A 17,089-nucleotide genomic window follows, 5' to 3' on the forward strand; every position below is an offset into this window, starting at 1 on the left:
ATCAAGTGTTAGGTGGTGTGTAAGATATGAGGTAGTATGGTGAAAGGAGAGAGGTATGAATAGATATAAGGTGGTATGAGTATATATATATATATGGTAGTAGGTGTGCATATACCTATATAGTATAGCATTCTAATGTTACCATTAGAATAGCCATTACACAGGGGGGGAAGCTGTCTGTGTCACTAGCGCTCCAGCCTCCCCTGATGTCTATACAGTACATGTTACCATTAGAATAGCCATTACACTGGGGGGAGCTGTCTGTGTTACTAGCACTCCAGCCTCCCCTGATGTCTATACAGTACATGTTACCATTAGAATAGACATTACACTGGGGGAGCTGTCTGTGTCACTAGTGCTGCCACCTCCCCTAATCTCTATATATTACATGTTACCATTAGAATAGACATTACACTGGGGAAGCCGTCTGTGTCACTAGTTCTGCAGCCTCCCCTGATCTCTATATATTACATGTTACCATTAGAATAGACATTACACTGGGGGAAGCCGTCTGTGTCACTAGTTCTGCAGCCTCCCCTGATCTCTATATATTACATGTTACCATTAGAATAGACATTACACTGGGGGAGCTGTCTGTGTCACTAGTTCTGCAGCCTCTCCTGACGTTTATATATTACATGTTACCTCTAAAATAGACATTATACTGGGGGGAGCTGTCTGTGTCACTAGTGCTGCCACCTCCCTCAATGTCTATATTTTACATGTTGCCATTAGAATAGACATTACACTTGGGGAGCTGCCTGTTTTACCAGTGCTGCAGCCTCCCCTGATCTCTATATATTACAGGTTACCATTAGAATAAACATTACACTGGGAAAGCTGTCTGTGTCGCTAGTGCTGCAGCCTCCCGTGATCTCTCTATATTACATGTTACCATTAGAATATACATTACACTGAGAGGAGCTGTCTGTGTCTCTAGTGCTGCCACCTCCCCTGATCTCTATATATTACATGTTAACATTAGAATAGACATTATACTGGGGGGAGCTGTCTGTGTCACTAGTGTTGCAGCCTCTTTTTATGTCTATACAATACATGTTACCATTAGAATACACATTATACTGGGGGGAGTTGTCTGTGTCACTAGTGCTGCCGCCTCCCCTGATGTATATAATACATGTTACCATTAGAATAGACATTACCCTGGGGGGAGCTGTCTGTGTCACTAGTGCTGCAGCCTCCCCTGATGTATATAATACGTGTTGCCATTAGAATAGACATTACCCTGGGGGAAGCTGTCTGTGTCACTAGTGCTGCAGCTTCCCCTGATGTCTATATAATACATGTTATCATTAGACATTACCCTGGGGGGAGCTGTCTGTGTCACTAGTGCTGCAGCCTCCCCTGATGTATATAATACGTGTTGCCATTAGAATAGACATTACCCTGGGGGAAGCTGTCTGTGTCACTAGTGCTGCAGCTTCCCCTGATGTCTATATAATACATGTTATCATTAGACATTACCCTGGGGGAAGCTGTCTGTGTTACTAGTGCTGCCGTCTCCCCTGATGCCTATATATTACATGTTACCATTAGACATTACCCTGGGGAAGCTGTCTGTGTCGCTAGTGCTGCAGGCAAAGCATAGTAAAGCAGATTAGCAGTGATTGACAGGGTCCTATTATACAAAGCGATTTTTAATGATAACTGATTAACAATAAACGGTTGCAAACAACGATAGTTTCCTCCATCTGATCTTAGCAAAAGAAGGAGCGTCGTGGAATAACCCTGAGCGATTAGTGAATGAAAACCGAATTACAGCAAAAGATTAACGATGATTTAAGAGTTAGTGCTAAATCAACGATCAACGTTATACAAACGGTTTTTCGATTGTTGCCGGCAATTACTCAGAACGATTATCGTTTAGATTTGAATGATTTTTGGCTCGATAATCGTCCTCCCCCTGCTCACTCCTCTATATGCTTCAGCTGCAGCACAAGTGACTAGAGATACAGAGGATGGCTTCCTTCCTGTCTACATTCTGCTAATCGGGCTGTGGGCTATGCAGTCTGCTCCGCTCTGTGCCGCTCCTCCCCGGCTGTGGGCTATGCAGTCTGCTCCTCTCTGTGCCGCTCCTCCCCGGCTGTGGGCTATGCAGTCTGCTCCGCTCTGTGCCGCTCCTCCCCGGCTGTAGGCTATGCAGTCTGCTCTGTGCCGCTCCTCCCCGGCTGTAGGCTATGCAGTCTGCTCCGCTCTGTGCCGCTCCTCCCCGGCTGTGGGCTGTGCACTCCGCTCTGTGCCACTCCTCCCCAGCTGTGGGCTATGCAGTCTGCTCCGCTCTGTGCCGCTCCTCCCCGGCTGTAGGCTATGCAGTCTGCTCTGTGCCGCTCCTCCCCGGCTGTAGGCTATGCAGTCTGCTCCGCTCTGTGCCGCTCCTCCCCGGCTGTGGGCTGTGCACTCCGCTCTGTGCCACTCCTCCCCGGCTGTGGGCTATGCAGTCTGCTCCGCTCTGTGCCGCTCCTCCCCGGCTGTGGGCAGTGCACTCCGCTCTGTGCCGCTCCTCCCCAGCTGTGGGCTATGCAGTCTGCTCCGCTCTGTGCCGCTCCTCCCCGGCTGTGGGCTATGCACTCTGCTCTGTGCCGCCCCTCCCCGGCTGTGGGCTATGCAGTCTGCTCCGCTCTGTGCCGCTCCTCCCCGGCTGCGGGATATGCAGTCTGCTCCGCTCTTTGTTGCTCCTCCCCGGCTGCGGGCTATGCAGTCTGCTCCGCTCTGTGCCGCTCCTCCCCGGCTGCGGGATATGCAGTCTGCTCCGCTCTTTGTTGCTCCTCCCCGGCTGCGAGCGTTGCAGTCTGCTCCACTCTTTGTTGCTCCTCCCCGGCTGTGGGCTATGCACTCTGCTCTGTGCCGCTCCTCCCCGGCTGTAGGCTATGCAGTCTGCTCCGCTCTGTGCCGCTCCTCCCCGGCTGTGGGCTGTGCACTCCGCTCTGTGCCACTCCTCCCCGGCTGTGGGCTATGCAGTCTGCTCCGCTCTGTGCCGCTCCTCCCCGGCTGTGGGCTATGCAGTCTGCTCCGCTCAGTGCCGCTCCTCCCCGGCTGCGGGATATGCAGTCTGCTCCGCTCTTTGTTGCTCCTCCCCGGCTGCGGGCTATGCAGTCTGCTCCGCTCTGTGCCGCTCCTCCCCGGCTGCGGGATATGCAGTCTGCTCCGCTCTTTGTTGCTCCACCCCGGCTGTGGGCTATGCACTCTGCTCTGTGCCGCTCCTCCCCGGCTGTAGGCTATGCAGTCTGCTCCGCTCTGTGCCGCTCCTCCCCGGCTGTGGGCTGTGCACTCCGCTCTGTGCCACTCCTCCCCGGCTGTGGGCTATGCAGTCTGCTCCGCTCTGTGCCGCTCCTCCCCGGCTGTGGGCTATGCAGTCTGCTCCGCTCTGTGCCGCTCCTCCCCGGCTGTGGGCTATGCAGTCTGCTCCGCTCAGTGCCGCTCCTCCCCGGCTGCGGGATATGCAGTCTGCTCCGCTCTTTGTTGCTCCTCCCCGGCTGCGGGCTATGCAGTCTGCTCCGCTCAGTGCCGCTCCTCCCCGACTGCGGCCTTTTAGTCTGCTCCGCTCCGTGCTTCTCTTCCCCGGCTGCGTGCTTTGTCTGCTCCGCTCAGTGCCGCTCCTCCTCGGGTGCTGTGCACTTCTCCCAGTTTCCCAGGGCTGGATCCGTCTTTTCCCTCCGCTACCAAACCTCGGGTATTTTTCCTTAATCAGTATATTGAGTTGTGCGGCTAGAAATTATAATATGGAGTCAGAAAATGAGACCCCCAGGCCCCCCCCAGGGTCTGGACTGTAATAAGCCGAGCACGATCAGCCTATCCCACCTATTCTCCACCTGTGGATCCGGCGTCTGCCCTCCGCACCTGCCCTGTGTTACATCTGCCCCCACCCTGACCCATGTCTGTTGTTTCCAGGGAGATGCCCGCCATCGCCACGTCTCTCGGATGGTGGAGGAGGTGCAGAGCATCATGCTGAAGCTGACAACGCAGATCAGTTCCTGGGACTCCAGGTTCCATAGCATCTCCAACTCTGGGATCCACAGTGACAGCCTGAAGGTGAGTGGGACAAAACCACCCGAGGCTAGGGGAACCCCGCGGCCACCCGAGGCTACGAGGACCCCGAGATTGACATCCTCTGTGCTGCTGTGTCCTCTCCTATAAGATCAGCCCCCTCTTCTCCTGACATCCTCTGTGCTGCTGGGACCTCCTCTATAAGATCAGCCCCCTCCTCTCCTGACATCCTCTGTGCTGCTGTTACCTCCCCTATAGATCAGCACCCTCCTCTCCTGACATTCTCTGTGCTGCTGTTACCTCCCCTATAGATTAGCACCCTCCTCTCCTGACATCCTCTGTGCTGCTGTGTCCTCTCCTATTACGATCAGCACCCTCCTCTCCTGACATCCTCTGTGCTGCTGTGTCCTCTCCTATAAGATCAGCACCCTCCTCTCCTGACATCCTCTGTGCTGCTGTGTCCTCCCCTATTAGATCAGCCCCCTCCTCTCCTGACATCCTCTGTGCTGCTGTGTCCTCCCCTATTAGATCAGCCCCTCCTCTCCTGACATCCTCTGTGCTGCTGTGTCCTCCCCTATTAGATCAGCCCCTTCTCTCCTGACATCCTCTGTGCTGCTGTGTCCTCCCCTATTAGATCAGCCCCTCCTCTCCTGACATCCTCTGTGCTGCTGTGTCCTCCCCTATTAGATCAGCCCCCTCCTCTCCTGACATCCTCTGTGCTGCTGTGTCCTCCCCTATTAGATCAGCCCCTCCTCTCCTGACATCCTCTGTGCTGCTGTGTCCTCCCCTATAAGATCAGCCCCCTCCTTTCCTGACATCCTCTGTGCTGCTGGGACCTCTCCTATAAGATCAGCACCCTCCTCTCCTGACATCCTCTGTGCTGCTGTGACCTCCCCTATAAGATCAGCCCCCTCCTTTCCTGACATCCTCTGTGCTGCTGGGACCTCTCCTATAAGATCAGCCTCCTCCTCTCCTGACATCCTCTGTGCTGCTGTGTCCTCCCCTATTAGATCAGCCTCCTCCTCTCCTGACATCCTCTGTGCTGCTGTGTCCTCCCCTATTAGATCAGCCCCTTCTCTCCTGACATCCTCTGTGCTGCTGTCTCCTCCCCTATTAGATCAGCCCCTCCTCTCCTGACATCCTCTGTGCTGCTGTGTCCTCCCCTATTAGATCAGCCCCTCCTCTCCTGACATCCTCTGTGCTGCTGTGTCCTCCCCTATTAGATCAGCCCCCTCCTCTCCTGATATCTAAACATTATGTTTATTGGGGCCAACAGGGAGGGGAGGCAGTGTTTATTGGGGACAGCATTGGGGGGGGGCAGTAGTGGAGTATAATGTGGGCGGATTGACCGAGGGGGGGGGGGGGAGGTTGGGTGGATAGCCCGGGGCCCAGGGTACATTTGATCCGCCACTGGCCGCTGTATACCCAGTGATATAACTGTGCTGTGTATAGTGGTACATGGAAAACAACAATACATCTTTGAAATAATGAAAAAATCCCCACAGTGCTGTAGACGCGAGGAACTATTTGCAAAGTATCCGTGTCCGTCCTGCTTTACTTTTTGAAGTGTTTGGATTACTGGGACTAGTGACCCAGAATAGGACAGTATTCACACAGTGTTTAGTATGGCACAGAACTGCTTTATTTGAAGTCTGTGTATAGTGGTAGCCATAGAATGGGCTTTGGGGAGTCCCTCCTGCCTACAATCCACCAAAACCTAACTCTCCCTGCTCCACACACTCTCCCTGTCTAGGTCAAAGATGGCGCCTGACGATGAGCAGGAAATCCCAAGTTTGTATACCCTGGTGGTCACATGACTAAGCCAGCCAATGACTGTAGACGCTGTTCTCGCACTGCCAGCATGCTCCTAGGGCCTCTCATCTCCCGCATAGTTATTGGTGCAAAGAAGGCACCAGAGAAGGTGCAAGGGGAAAGCGAGTACATTGAATATCGTAGAATTCCATCCCACAGCTACTGGCTCATCTCTAGCTCTGTATTGTCAGGTCCCTATGGCGCTCTGTATTGTCAGGTCCCTATGGCGCTCTGTATTGTCAGGTCCCTATGACGCTCTGTATTGTCAGGTCCCTATGGCGCTCTGTATTGTCAGGTCCCTATGGCGCTCTGTATTGTCAGGTCCCTATGGCGCTCTGTATTGTCAGGTCCCTATGGCGCTCTGTATTGTCAGGTCCCTATGACGCTCTGTATTGTCAGGTCCCTATGGCGCTCTGTATTGTCAGGTCCCTATGGCGCTCTGTACCGTCAGGTCCCTATGGCGCTCTGTACTGTCAGGTCCCTATGGCGCTCTGTATTGTCAGGTCCCTATGGCGCTCTGTATTGTCAGGTCCCTATGGCGCTCTGTATGTCAGGTCCCTATGGCGCTCTGTATTGTCAGGTCCCTATGACGCTCTGTATTGTCAGGTCCCTATGGCGCTCTGTATGTCAGGTCCCTATGGCGCTCTGTATTGTCAGGTCCCTATGGCGCTCTGTACTGTCAGGTCCCTATGGCGCTCTGTACTGTCAGGTCCCTATGGCGCTCTGTACTGTCAGGTCCCTATGGCGCTCTGTATTGTCAGGTCCCTATGGCGCTCTGTACTGTCAGGTCCCTATGGCGCTCTGTATTGTCAGGTCCCTATGGCGCTCTGTATTGTCAGGTCCCTATGGCGCTCTGTATTGTCAGGTCCCTATGATGCTCTGTATTGTCAGGTCCCTATGGCGCTCTGTATGTCAGGTCCCTATGGCGCTCTGTATTGTCAGGTCCCTATGGCGCTCTGTACTGTCAGGTCCCTATGGCGCTCTGTACTGTCAGGTCCCTATGGCGCTCTGTACTGTCAGGTCCCTATGGCGCTCTGTACTGTCAGGTCCCTATGACTCTCTGTATTGTCAGGTCCCTATGGCGCTCTGTACTGTCAGGTCCCTATGACGCTCTGTACTGTCAGGTCCCTATGGCGCTCTGTATTGTCAGGTCCCTATGACGCTCTGTACTGTCAGGTCCCTATGACGCTCTGTACTGTCAGGTCCCTATGACGCTCTGTACTGTCAGGTCCCTATGACTTTCCCTCTGTACTGTCAGGTCCCTATGACTTTCCCTCTGTACTGTCAGGTCCCTATGACTTTCCCTCTGTACTGTCAGGTCCCTATGACTTTCCCTCTGTACTGTCAGGTCCCTATGGCGCTCTGTACTGTCAGGTCCCTATGACTTTCCCTCTGTACTGTCAGGTCCCTATGACTTTCCCTCTGTACTGTCAGGTCCCTATGACTTTCCCTCTGTACTGTCAGGTCCCTATGACTTTCCCTCTGTGGATCCTTCTCTCTCTCACTGTCTCATGACTTGTGGATTCTCTTTCTCTTTCTGCGGCTGCCGCTGGATCAGGAGCAGCCGGATTTACTGGCTCACTGGATGGTGCTGCTCAGGGGGCGACGTTCACTGCACCCCTGTATACAGGTAACGCAGAATAAGTGCATGGGGGTGAAGCTAGCTCTATGTCCATGTACCCCCATACTGGCTGTATATGTCCCTGTACCCCCATACTGGCTGTATATGTCCCTGTACCCCCATACTGGCTGTATATGTCCCTGTACCCCCATACTGGCTGTATATGTACCCTGTACCCCCATACTGGCTGTATATCTCCATGTACCCTGTACCCCCGTACTGGCTGTATATGTCCCTGTACCCCCATACTGGCTGTATATGTCCCTGTACCCCCATACTGGCTGTATATCTCTATGTACCCCCATACTGGCTGTATATCTCTATGTACCCCCATACTGGCTGTATATCTCCATGTACCCTGTACCCCCATACTGGCTTTATATGTCCCTGTACCCCCATACTGGCTGTATATGTCCCTGTACCCCCATACTGGCTGTATATGTACCCTGTACCCCCATACTGGCTGTATATCTCCATGTACCCTGTACCCCCGTACTGGCTGTATATCTCTATGTACCCCCATACTGGCTGTATATCTCTATGTACCCCCATACTGGCTGTATATCTCCATGTACCCTGTACCCCCATACTGGCTGTATATCTCCCTGTACCCCTATACTGGCTGTATATCTCCATGTACCCCCATACTGGCTGTATATGTCTCTGTACCCCCATACTGGCTGTATATGTCCCTGTACCCCCATACTGGCTGTATATGTCCCTGTACCCCCATACTGGCTGTATATGTACCCTGTGCCCCCATACTGGCTGTATATGTCTCTGTACCCCCATACTGGCTGTATATGTACCCTGTACCCCCATATTGGTTGTATATCTCCATGTACCCTGTACCCCCATATTGGTTGTATATCTCCATGTACCCTGTACCCCCATACTGGCTGTATATCTCCATGTACCCTGTAGCCCCATACTGGCTGTATATCTCCATGTACCCTGTACCCCCATACTGGCTGTATATCTCCCTGTACCCCCGTACTGGCTGTATATGTACCCTGTACCCCCGTACTGGCTGTATATGTCCCTGTACCCCCGTACTGGCTGTATATCTCCCTGTACCCCCGTACTGGCTGTATATGTCCCTGTACCCCCGTACTGGCTGTATATCTCCCTGTACCCCCATACTGGCTGTATATGTCCCTGTACCCCCGTACTAGCTGTATATGTCCCTGTACCCCCATACTGGCTGTATCTCCCTGTACCCCCATACTGGCTGTATATCTCCCTGTACCCCCATACTGGCTGTATATGTCCCTGTACCCCCCATACTGGCTGTATATGTCCCTGTACCCCCATACTGGCTGTATATGTCCCTGTACCCCCATACTGGCTGTATATCTCCCTGTACCCCCCATACTGGCTGTATATGTCCCTGTACCCCCCATACTGGCTGTATATGTCCCTGTACCCCCCATACTGGCTGTATATCTCCCTGTACCCCCATACTGGCTGTATATCTCCCTGTACCCCCCATCCTGCACAGGAGGAATGGCCGTAATCACATCACACACTAGATTTCTGCTGACTGGGGCCGAATTTGTAACAATGTCGTAATAAATATTCCAAAAAAGAGTCTGTGGAGCCTTGAAACCCAGGACTAGCCCGATATCCCAAGAGGAGCTCTGGGCCCCTTACTGGAGGGATATCTGGCTAGTCCTGGGTTTTGAGACTCTTAAAGGGGTACTCCGGCGCTGATAAAAAACAATCAATCAATCCTAAACATAGTTTTCCCATTTATCATCCCTCCTGAGTCCGTCTCTGTTTGAATTTCCCGCTGTTTGCAGGTCCCTGAAGCTCCAGTTGGTGGCTTAATTTTTTCTTCACTTCCTGGTTTTGGCTTTCCCATGATGCACTTTGTCTCCTGTGATGTATAACTGACTCTGTAAAACTGTTAGGTTGCTCAGCTCTGATTGGTTGAACAAGCTGTAAGCCATCTGAGTCCTGTGACAAAGGGAGGCTGGCCTAACAGGGCTTAGACCCGCCTCCCTCTTGATGTCATTGTCACAAAATGGCTGCCGCAGAACAGCCTGGGGTCACCAGTCATTAGGTAAGAGAGAGTTTACTGGTGGGGGCTTGAGGGGGGGAAAGATAGGGAAGGGAGGCAGATAGGTGATTAAAGCATATTACAGTTATATAACTTTGTAATGTGTTTCAATTACTGGGAAAAAGCTTTTCGTCTGAGTACCCCTTTAAATGAGGCTTCACAGACTTTTTTTTTTTTTTTGGTCGTGTGTAGTGTCCTACCATAGGTGGTTCTCTAAGTTTTTATTCCGCCCAGGTAAAGTAACTCTCTCAGGTGTCACACCAAGTGCTGGTAGCTGCTGGTTTCCACTCCAGCCACTAGGCGTCTCACTCTCCAAAGCTCTCTCTCTTCTTACTGTTTCAGTCAGTTGTGGTTAGGGAAGAGACAAGACCTATTCCTAAGAAAGACTACTAGCCAGTCTGCTGTGCTAAACCCTAGAGGTGGGGTAACCGGACACTAGGATCACCCTTATCTACACCAAGGATTCATTAGTCAGGACAGTCACCCCCAAAGGAAAGGAAGAGGGACTGATCCCCAGTAAAGCAAAAGTGCATTAAGCTGTAAGGTAATCTTCACTAGTCAGCTCCACCCAGAGACAGAGACCTGGGACTTGTACTACCACAAAGGACGGTCTCCGAACTTTTGTAGGCAGAAGGCGGTCAGATACTCTATTGCACTGAAGTTCTTTTAAAGGGAACCTGTCACCCCCCGTGCCGGGGTGACAGGCTCCCGACCCCCCGTTAGAGTTCCCTATACTCACCTAATCCCGCCGGGTCCCGCTTCTGGAGATGGTCGGGTGATGAAGATCTCAGCCGCTGCAGCCCGGCGCGCGCGCTGAGAGATGAGTCCAACGCTCATAGAGAATGACGGAGCGCTGGACTCTCCTGTCATTCTCTATGAGCGCTGGACTCTCCTGTCATTCTCTATGAGCGCTGGACTCTCCGGTCATTCTCTATGAGCGCTGGACTCTCCTGTCATTCTCTATGAGCGCTGGACTCTCCTGTCATTCTCTATGAGCGTTGGACTCATCTCTCAGCACGCGCACCGGGCTGCAGCGGCTGAGATCTTCATCACCCAACCATCTCCAGAAGCGGGACCCGGCGGGATTAGGTGAGTATAGGGGGCTCTAATGGGGGGTCGGGAGCCTGTCACCCCGGCACGGGGGGTGACAGGTTCTCTTTAAGTAAAGTTAATCATCAATTACTCCACACCTTGCACCTGCACCTCACACCAGTTCTAGCAAGGTCCGGTTGCCGTGTGTCTGGGGGTGGGTACTACAGGATGCTGGGAAAGCTGGATGACCTCCATTACACTGACATACAGGATGCTGGGAAAGCTGGATGACCTCCATTATACACTGACATACAGGATGCTGGGAAAGCTGGATGACCTCCATTACACTGACATACAGGATGCTGGGAAAGCTGGATGACCTCCATTACATTGACATACAGGATGCTGGGAAAGCTGGATGACCTCCATTACATTGACATACAGGATGCTGGGAAAGCTGGATGACCTCCATTATACACTGACATACAGGATGCTGGGAAAGCTGGATGACCTCCATTACACTGACATACAGGATGCTGGGAAAGCTGGATGACCTCCATTACATTGACATACAGGATGCTGGGAAAGCTGGATGACCTCCATTACATTGACATACAGGATGCTGGGAAAGCTGGATGACAAGCTTATCGGGACATATCTGGGACTCCCTCTGTGCAGGCTTCCCCCCACCCCCTCCTCATAGCCCCCATTAGATACTCACCTGTCACCCTGCTGCCTCCAGCTCCTCTTCTTGGTGAGTCCCGTCCTCTTCTGGCTTCCGGTGCAGACACGTCATCCCATCTCGCCCCCCCAGACACGTCATCCCATCTCGCCCCCCCCAGACACGTCATCCCATCTCGCCCCCCCCAGACACGTCATCCCATCTCACCCCCCCCCAGACACGTCATCCCATCTCGCCCCCCCCAGACACGTCATCCCATCTCGCCCCCCCAGACACGTCATCCCATCTCGCCCCCCCCCAGACACGTCATCCCATCTCGCCCCCCCCAGACACGTCATCCCATCTCGCACCCCCCAGACACGTCATCCCATCTCGCCTCCCCCAGACACGTCATCCCATCTCGCCCCCCCCCCAAACACTTCATCCCATCTCGCCCCCCCAGACACGTCATCCCATCTCGCCCCCCCAGACACGTCATCCCATCTCGCCCCCCCAGACACGTCATCCCATCTCGCCCCCCCAGACACGTCATCCCATCTCGCCCCCCCCGACACGTCATCCCATCTCGCCCCCCCCAGACACTTCATCCCATCTCGCCCCCCCAGACACGTAATCCCATCTCGCCCCCCCCCCAAACACTTCATCCCATCTCGCCCCCCAGACACGTCATCTCATCTCGCCCCCCCAGACACGTCATCCCATCTCGCCCCCCAAGACAGGTGACTCCACAGGCGTCAGAGAAATAGACTTTTTCAAACTCTATTTCTCTGATGACCTTATAAATTTGATGGTGGCGCAAACAAACTTGTACGCGCACCAATTTATAACCCACAACCCCTCCTCTACTTTATTCATTTCCGTTGCATCAACAGGGGTGTTGATGCAGCGGAAATGAAAAAATATCAGTTGCTCCTGCTGCACATGGGCGTCAGGGTACACTTAGGCAGATTAAGACTGGAAGGGACACCAAAATCCAGCCCCCAGATGTCCTCCCCCCCCCCATCCTCCGAGTTAGTGGGAAGATCGTCCGGGAACTGATCTTCCCACTGCTGGATAAAGGTCACCACCTGTACGGGGATAACTTTTATACCAGCGCCCCCTCTTCTGGTCCCTCGCTGCCCTGTAGCTTGCCGCACGATAATATATCAGAAGCAGTAATAGAGCCCTAATATTTAGCAGCCATGGAGCGGACCCAGCGCTTCTGGATATGAAGGACCCCGTATCGCACCAGGACAACATTCTCCAGGTGACGTCCCCCACACTGGAGAAAGGGAGACCCCAGAAGAAGTGCAGAGTGTGGCGTAATAGGGGGATCAGGAAGGACACCATTTACCAGTGTGACACCTGTCCTGATCACCCCGGCCTCTGCATACTGGATCGCTCCAAGGCGCACTACACGTCATTGGGGTTCTACATTATCTAATTTCTGTCCCTTATTCCTATTTCAGGGGTCACGTTGATCCGGGGATTATTCTGATCGCCATTATGGAGTCGGGAAGGAATTTTTCCCCCATGATGAGGCTACTGTCGTCTGCCTTACGAGGGTTTTTTTTGCCTTCCTCTGGATCAACACAGGTTGAATTTGATGGACACCTGTCATTTTCAACCTTATAAACTAATAATTGGCCTAATACCCCCAAATAAATTAGAATTGTCCCTTTTCCCCAGCTAAATAGGTATGGCCGCCATTCCCATTAGAGGATGCCATGATGCAATTACAAAGCCTCATTGTTCACGTCACATTGTTCCACATTTGTGCTCAGGGTCCACTGTCCGGTGGATGATCACCTGCCTGATCTCAGGGTCCAGCGTCCGGTGGATGATCACCTGCCTGATCTCAGGGTCCACTGGCCGGTGGATGATCACCTGCCTGATCTCAGGGTCCACTGTCCGGTGGATGATCACCTGCCTGATCTCAGGGTCCACTGGCCTGTGGATGATCACCTGCCTGATCTCAGGGTCCAGCGTTCGATGGATGATCACCTGCCTGATCTCAGGGTCCAGTGTCCAGTGGATGATCACCTGCCTGATCTCAGGGTCCAGCGTCCGATGGATGATCACCTGCCTGATCTCAGGGTCCACTGGCCTGTGGATGATCACCTGCCTGATCTCAGGGTCCAGCGTCCGATGGATGATCACCTGCCTGATCTCAGGGTCCAGTGTCCAGTGGATGATCACCTGCCTGATCTCAGGGTCCACTGGCCGGTGGATGATCACCTGCCTGATCTCAGGGTCCAGCGTCCGGTGGATGATCACCTGCCTGATCTCAGGGTCCAGCGTCCGGTGGATGATCACCTGCCTGATCTCAGGGTCCAGCGTCCGGTGGATGATCACCTGCCTGATCTCAGGGTCCAGCGTCCGGTGGATGATCACCTGCCTGATCTCAGGGTCCAGCGTCTGGTGGATGATCACCTGCCTGATCTCAGTGTCCAGCGTCCGGTGGATGATCACCTGCCTGATCTCAGGGTCCACTGGCTTGTGGATGATCACCTGCCTGATCTCAGGGTCCACTGGCCTTTGGATGATCACCTGCCTGATCTCAGGGTCCAGCGTCCGGTGGATGATCACCTGCCTGATCTCAGGGTCCAGCGTCTGGTGGATGATCACCTGCCTGATCTCAGGGTCCAGCGTTCGGTGGATGATCACCTGCCTGATCTCAGGGTTCACTGTCCGGTGGATGATCACCTGCCTGATCTCAGGGTCCAGCGTCCGGTGGATGATCACCTGCCTGATCTCAGGGTCCAGCGTCCGGTGGATGATCACCTGCCTGATCTCAGTGCGATGCCCTGGCCCCTAGGGGCCACTCCGCCGTATACAGATGTTGTGAGGGTGCAGGAACCGGGGCAGCTGTAGGATGTAGTGTGGTCACGGTGTAGGCACGAGGGTGCTACAGCTGGAAGCCGGGCTCCTGACCATGCGGGAATACTGGGCGTGCGATTCTTCGTTGTCCTTAGTCAGGGCACCAATGAACACACCAATGCCAAGGTTCAGAAACAACGGTAGCTGTATATTTATTGTAACGGTGGTAACTAGTAGCAACAGTCTCTCCGGATGCAACCGGGAATAAGGCAATGTTGAATAAAGCAGAGTAATGGGTGATGCTGCAATAGGCTGTGAGAGTAGCGTGCTGAATAATGGGAGTTGTAGTGATACTGAAGCTGAGATGCTGGGTGGAATGAGACTTGAATGAAATACTTGCTGTTGATGAATGGAGAAGATGATGATGAGAGGAACTGAAGAATGACTGAAGAATCGACACCCAGATGAGAATCTTGAGACTTGAGACAGGAACACAGCCAGTGGACTGGAGCAGCAGAGCACACGCAGGCCTCTCTCCTTAGCAGGGAGAGAGGACAGACACACAACCTATTCCCTCTGATGGTGGGGAATAGACTGAGGTAGGACAGGAAGTCACATGGTAACCCAGCCAAAAGCTCGATGACCATTGGTGTTACCATGGAAGCAGGGCACAGTCACGTGACATCCAGCCATTGCATCATCACACCATTAGGCATATGCAGAAAAATATGCATAAGAAATACCATCCTTGAACACTAGGTGGCGACATAATACCTTTAGACACTGATACCTGAAATACATATGCAATGAATGATAGAAATGGCAGACCTGAATACTGCAGGGGTGACACAATACACGCAGTTTGCAGTGGACCATAGCTTTCCAGAACAGAACTGTTTATACTGAAAACGTGAGCATGAGAATTGCTATTCTGGGACACTGCATCAGGGTCCAGCGTCCGGTGGATGATCACCTGCCTGATCTCAGGGTCCAGCGTCCGGTGGATGATCACCTGCCTGATCTCAGGGTCCAGCGTCCGGCGGATGATCACCTGCCTGATCTCAGGGTCCAGCATCCGGTGGATGATCACCTGCCTGATCTCAGGGTCCACTGGCCTGTGAATGATCACCTGCCTGATCTCAGGGTCCACTGGCCGGTGGATGATCACCTGCCTGATCTCAGGGTCCAGCGTCCGGTGGATGATCACCTGCCTGATCTCAGTGTCCAGCGTCCGGTGGATGATCACCTGCCTGATCTCAGGGTCCACTGGCTTGTGGATGATCACCTGCCTGATCTCAGGGTCCACTGGCCGGTGGATGATCACCTGCCTGATCTCAGGGTCCAGCGTCCGGTGGATGATCACCTGCCTGATCTCAGGGTCCACTGGCCGGTGGATGATCACCTGCCTGATCTCAGGGTCCAGCGTCCGGTGGATGATCACCTGCCTGATCTCAGGGTCCAGCGTCCGGTGGATGATCACCTGCCTGATCTCAGGGTCCAGCGTCCGGTGGATGATCACCTGCCTGATCTCAGGGTCCAGCGTCCGGTCGATGATCACCTGCCTGATCTCAGGGTCCAGCGTCCGGTGGATGATCACTGGCCTGATCTCAGGGTCCAGCGTCCGGTGGAAGATCACCTGCCTGATCTCAGGGTCCAGCGTCTGGTGGATGATCACCTGCCTGATCTCAGGGTCCAGCGTCCGGCGGATGATCACCTGCCTGATCTCAGGGTCCACTGGCCGGTGGATGATCACCTGCCTGATCTCAGGGTCCAGCGTCCGGTGGATGATCACCTGCCTGATCTCAGGGTCCAGCGTCCGGTGGATGATCACCTGCCTGATCTCAGGGTCCACTGGCTTGTGGATGATCACCTGCCTGATCTCAGGGTCCACTGGCCGGTGGATGATCACCTGCCTGATCTCAGGGTCCAGCGTCCGGTGGATGATCACCTGCCTGATCTCAGGGTCCAGCGTCAGGTGGATGATCACCTGCCTGATCTCAGGGTCCAGCGTCCGGCGGATGATCACCTGCCTGATCTCAGGGTCCAGCGTCCGGTGGATGATCACCTGCCTGATCTCAGGGTCCAGCGTCCGGTGGATGATCACCTGCCTGATCTCAGGGTCCACTGGCCTTTGGATGATCACCTGCCTGATCTCAGGGTCCAGCGTCCGGTGGATGATCACCTGCCTGATCTCAGGGTCCACTGGCCTTTGGATGATCACCTGCCTGATCTCAGGGTCCACTGGCCGGTGGATGATCACCTGCCTGATCTCAGGGTCCAGCGTCCGGTGGATGATCACCTGCCTGATCTCAGGGTCCAGCGTCAGGTGGATGATCACCTGCCTGATCTCAGGGTCCAGCGTCCGGTGGATGATCACCTGCCTGATCTCAGGGTCCAGCGTCTGGTCGATGATCACCTGCCTGATCTCAGGGTCCAGTGTCCAGTGGATGATCACCTGCCTGATCTCAGGGTCCACTGGCCGGTGGATGATCACCTGCCTGATCTCAGGGTCCAGCGTCCGGTGGATGATCACCTGCCTGATCTCAGGGTCCAGCGTCTGGTGGATGATCACCTGCCTGATCTCAGGGTCCAGCGTCCGGCGGATGATCAACTGCCTGATCTCAGGGTCCACTGGCCTGTGGATGATCACCTGCCTGATCTCAGGGTCCACTGGCCTGTGGATGATCACCTGCCTGATCTCAGGGTCCACTGGCCGGTGGATGATCACCTGCCTGATCTCAGGGTCCAGCGTCCGATGGATGATCACTTGCCTGATCTCAGGGTCCAGTGGCCTGTGGATGATCACCTGCCTGATCTCAGGGTCCAGCGTCCGGTGGATGATCACCTGCCTGATCTCAGGGTCCAGCGTCCGATGGATGATCACCTGCCTGATCTCAGGGTCCAGCGTCTGATGGATGATCACCTGCCTGATCTCAGGGTCCAGCGTCCGGTGGATGATCACCTGCCTGATCTCAGGGTCCAGCGTCCAGTGGATGATCACCTGCCTGATCTCAGGGTCCAGCGTCCGGTGGATGATCACCTGCCTGATCTCAGGGTCCACTGGCCTGTGGATGAT

At 54.0% G+C, this 17,089-nt stretch overlaps 1 protein-coding gene across 1 annotated transcript in view; it reads left to right on the forward strand.

The window, feature by feature from the left end:
* Positions 1-17,089, forward strand: part of MAB21L3 (mab-21 like 3) — a 34,778-nt gene that overhangs the window by 13,892 nt on the left and 3,797 nt on the right. The window contains exon 2 of the mRNA XM_069945721.1: positions 3,910-4,050. Coding sequence (XP_069801822.1) covers positions 3,910-4,050 — 141 coding nt within the window. The remainder of the gene's footprint in view (positions 1-3,909; positions 4,051-17,089) is intronic.

This window comes from Dendropsophus ebraccatus, chromosome 11 (genome assembly GCF_027789765.1).
Source record: "Dendropsophus ebraccatus isolate aDenEbr1 chromosome 11, aDenEbr1.pat, whole genome shotgun sequence".
Lineage (NCBI taxonomy): Eukaryota > Metazoa > Chordata > Amphibia > Anura > Hylidae > Dendropsophus > Dendropsophus ebraccatus.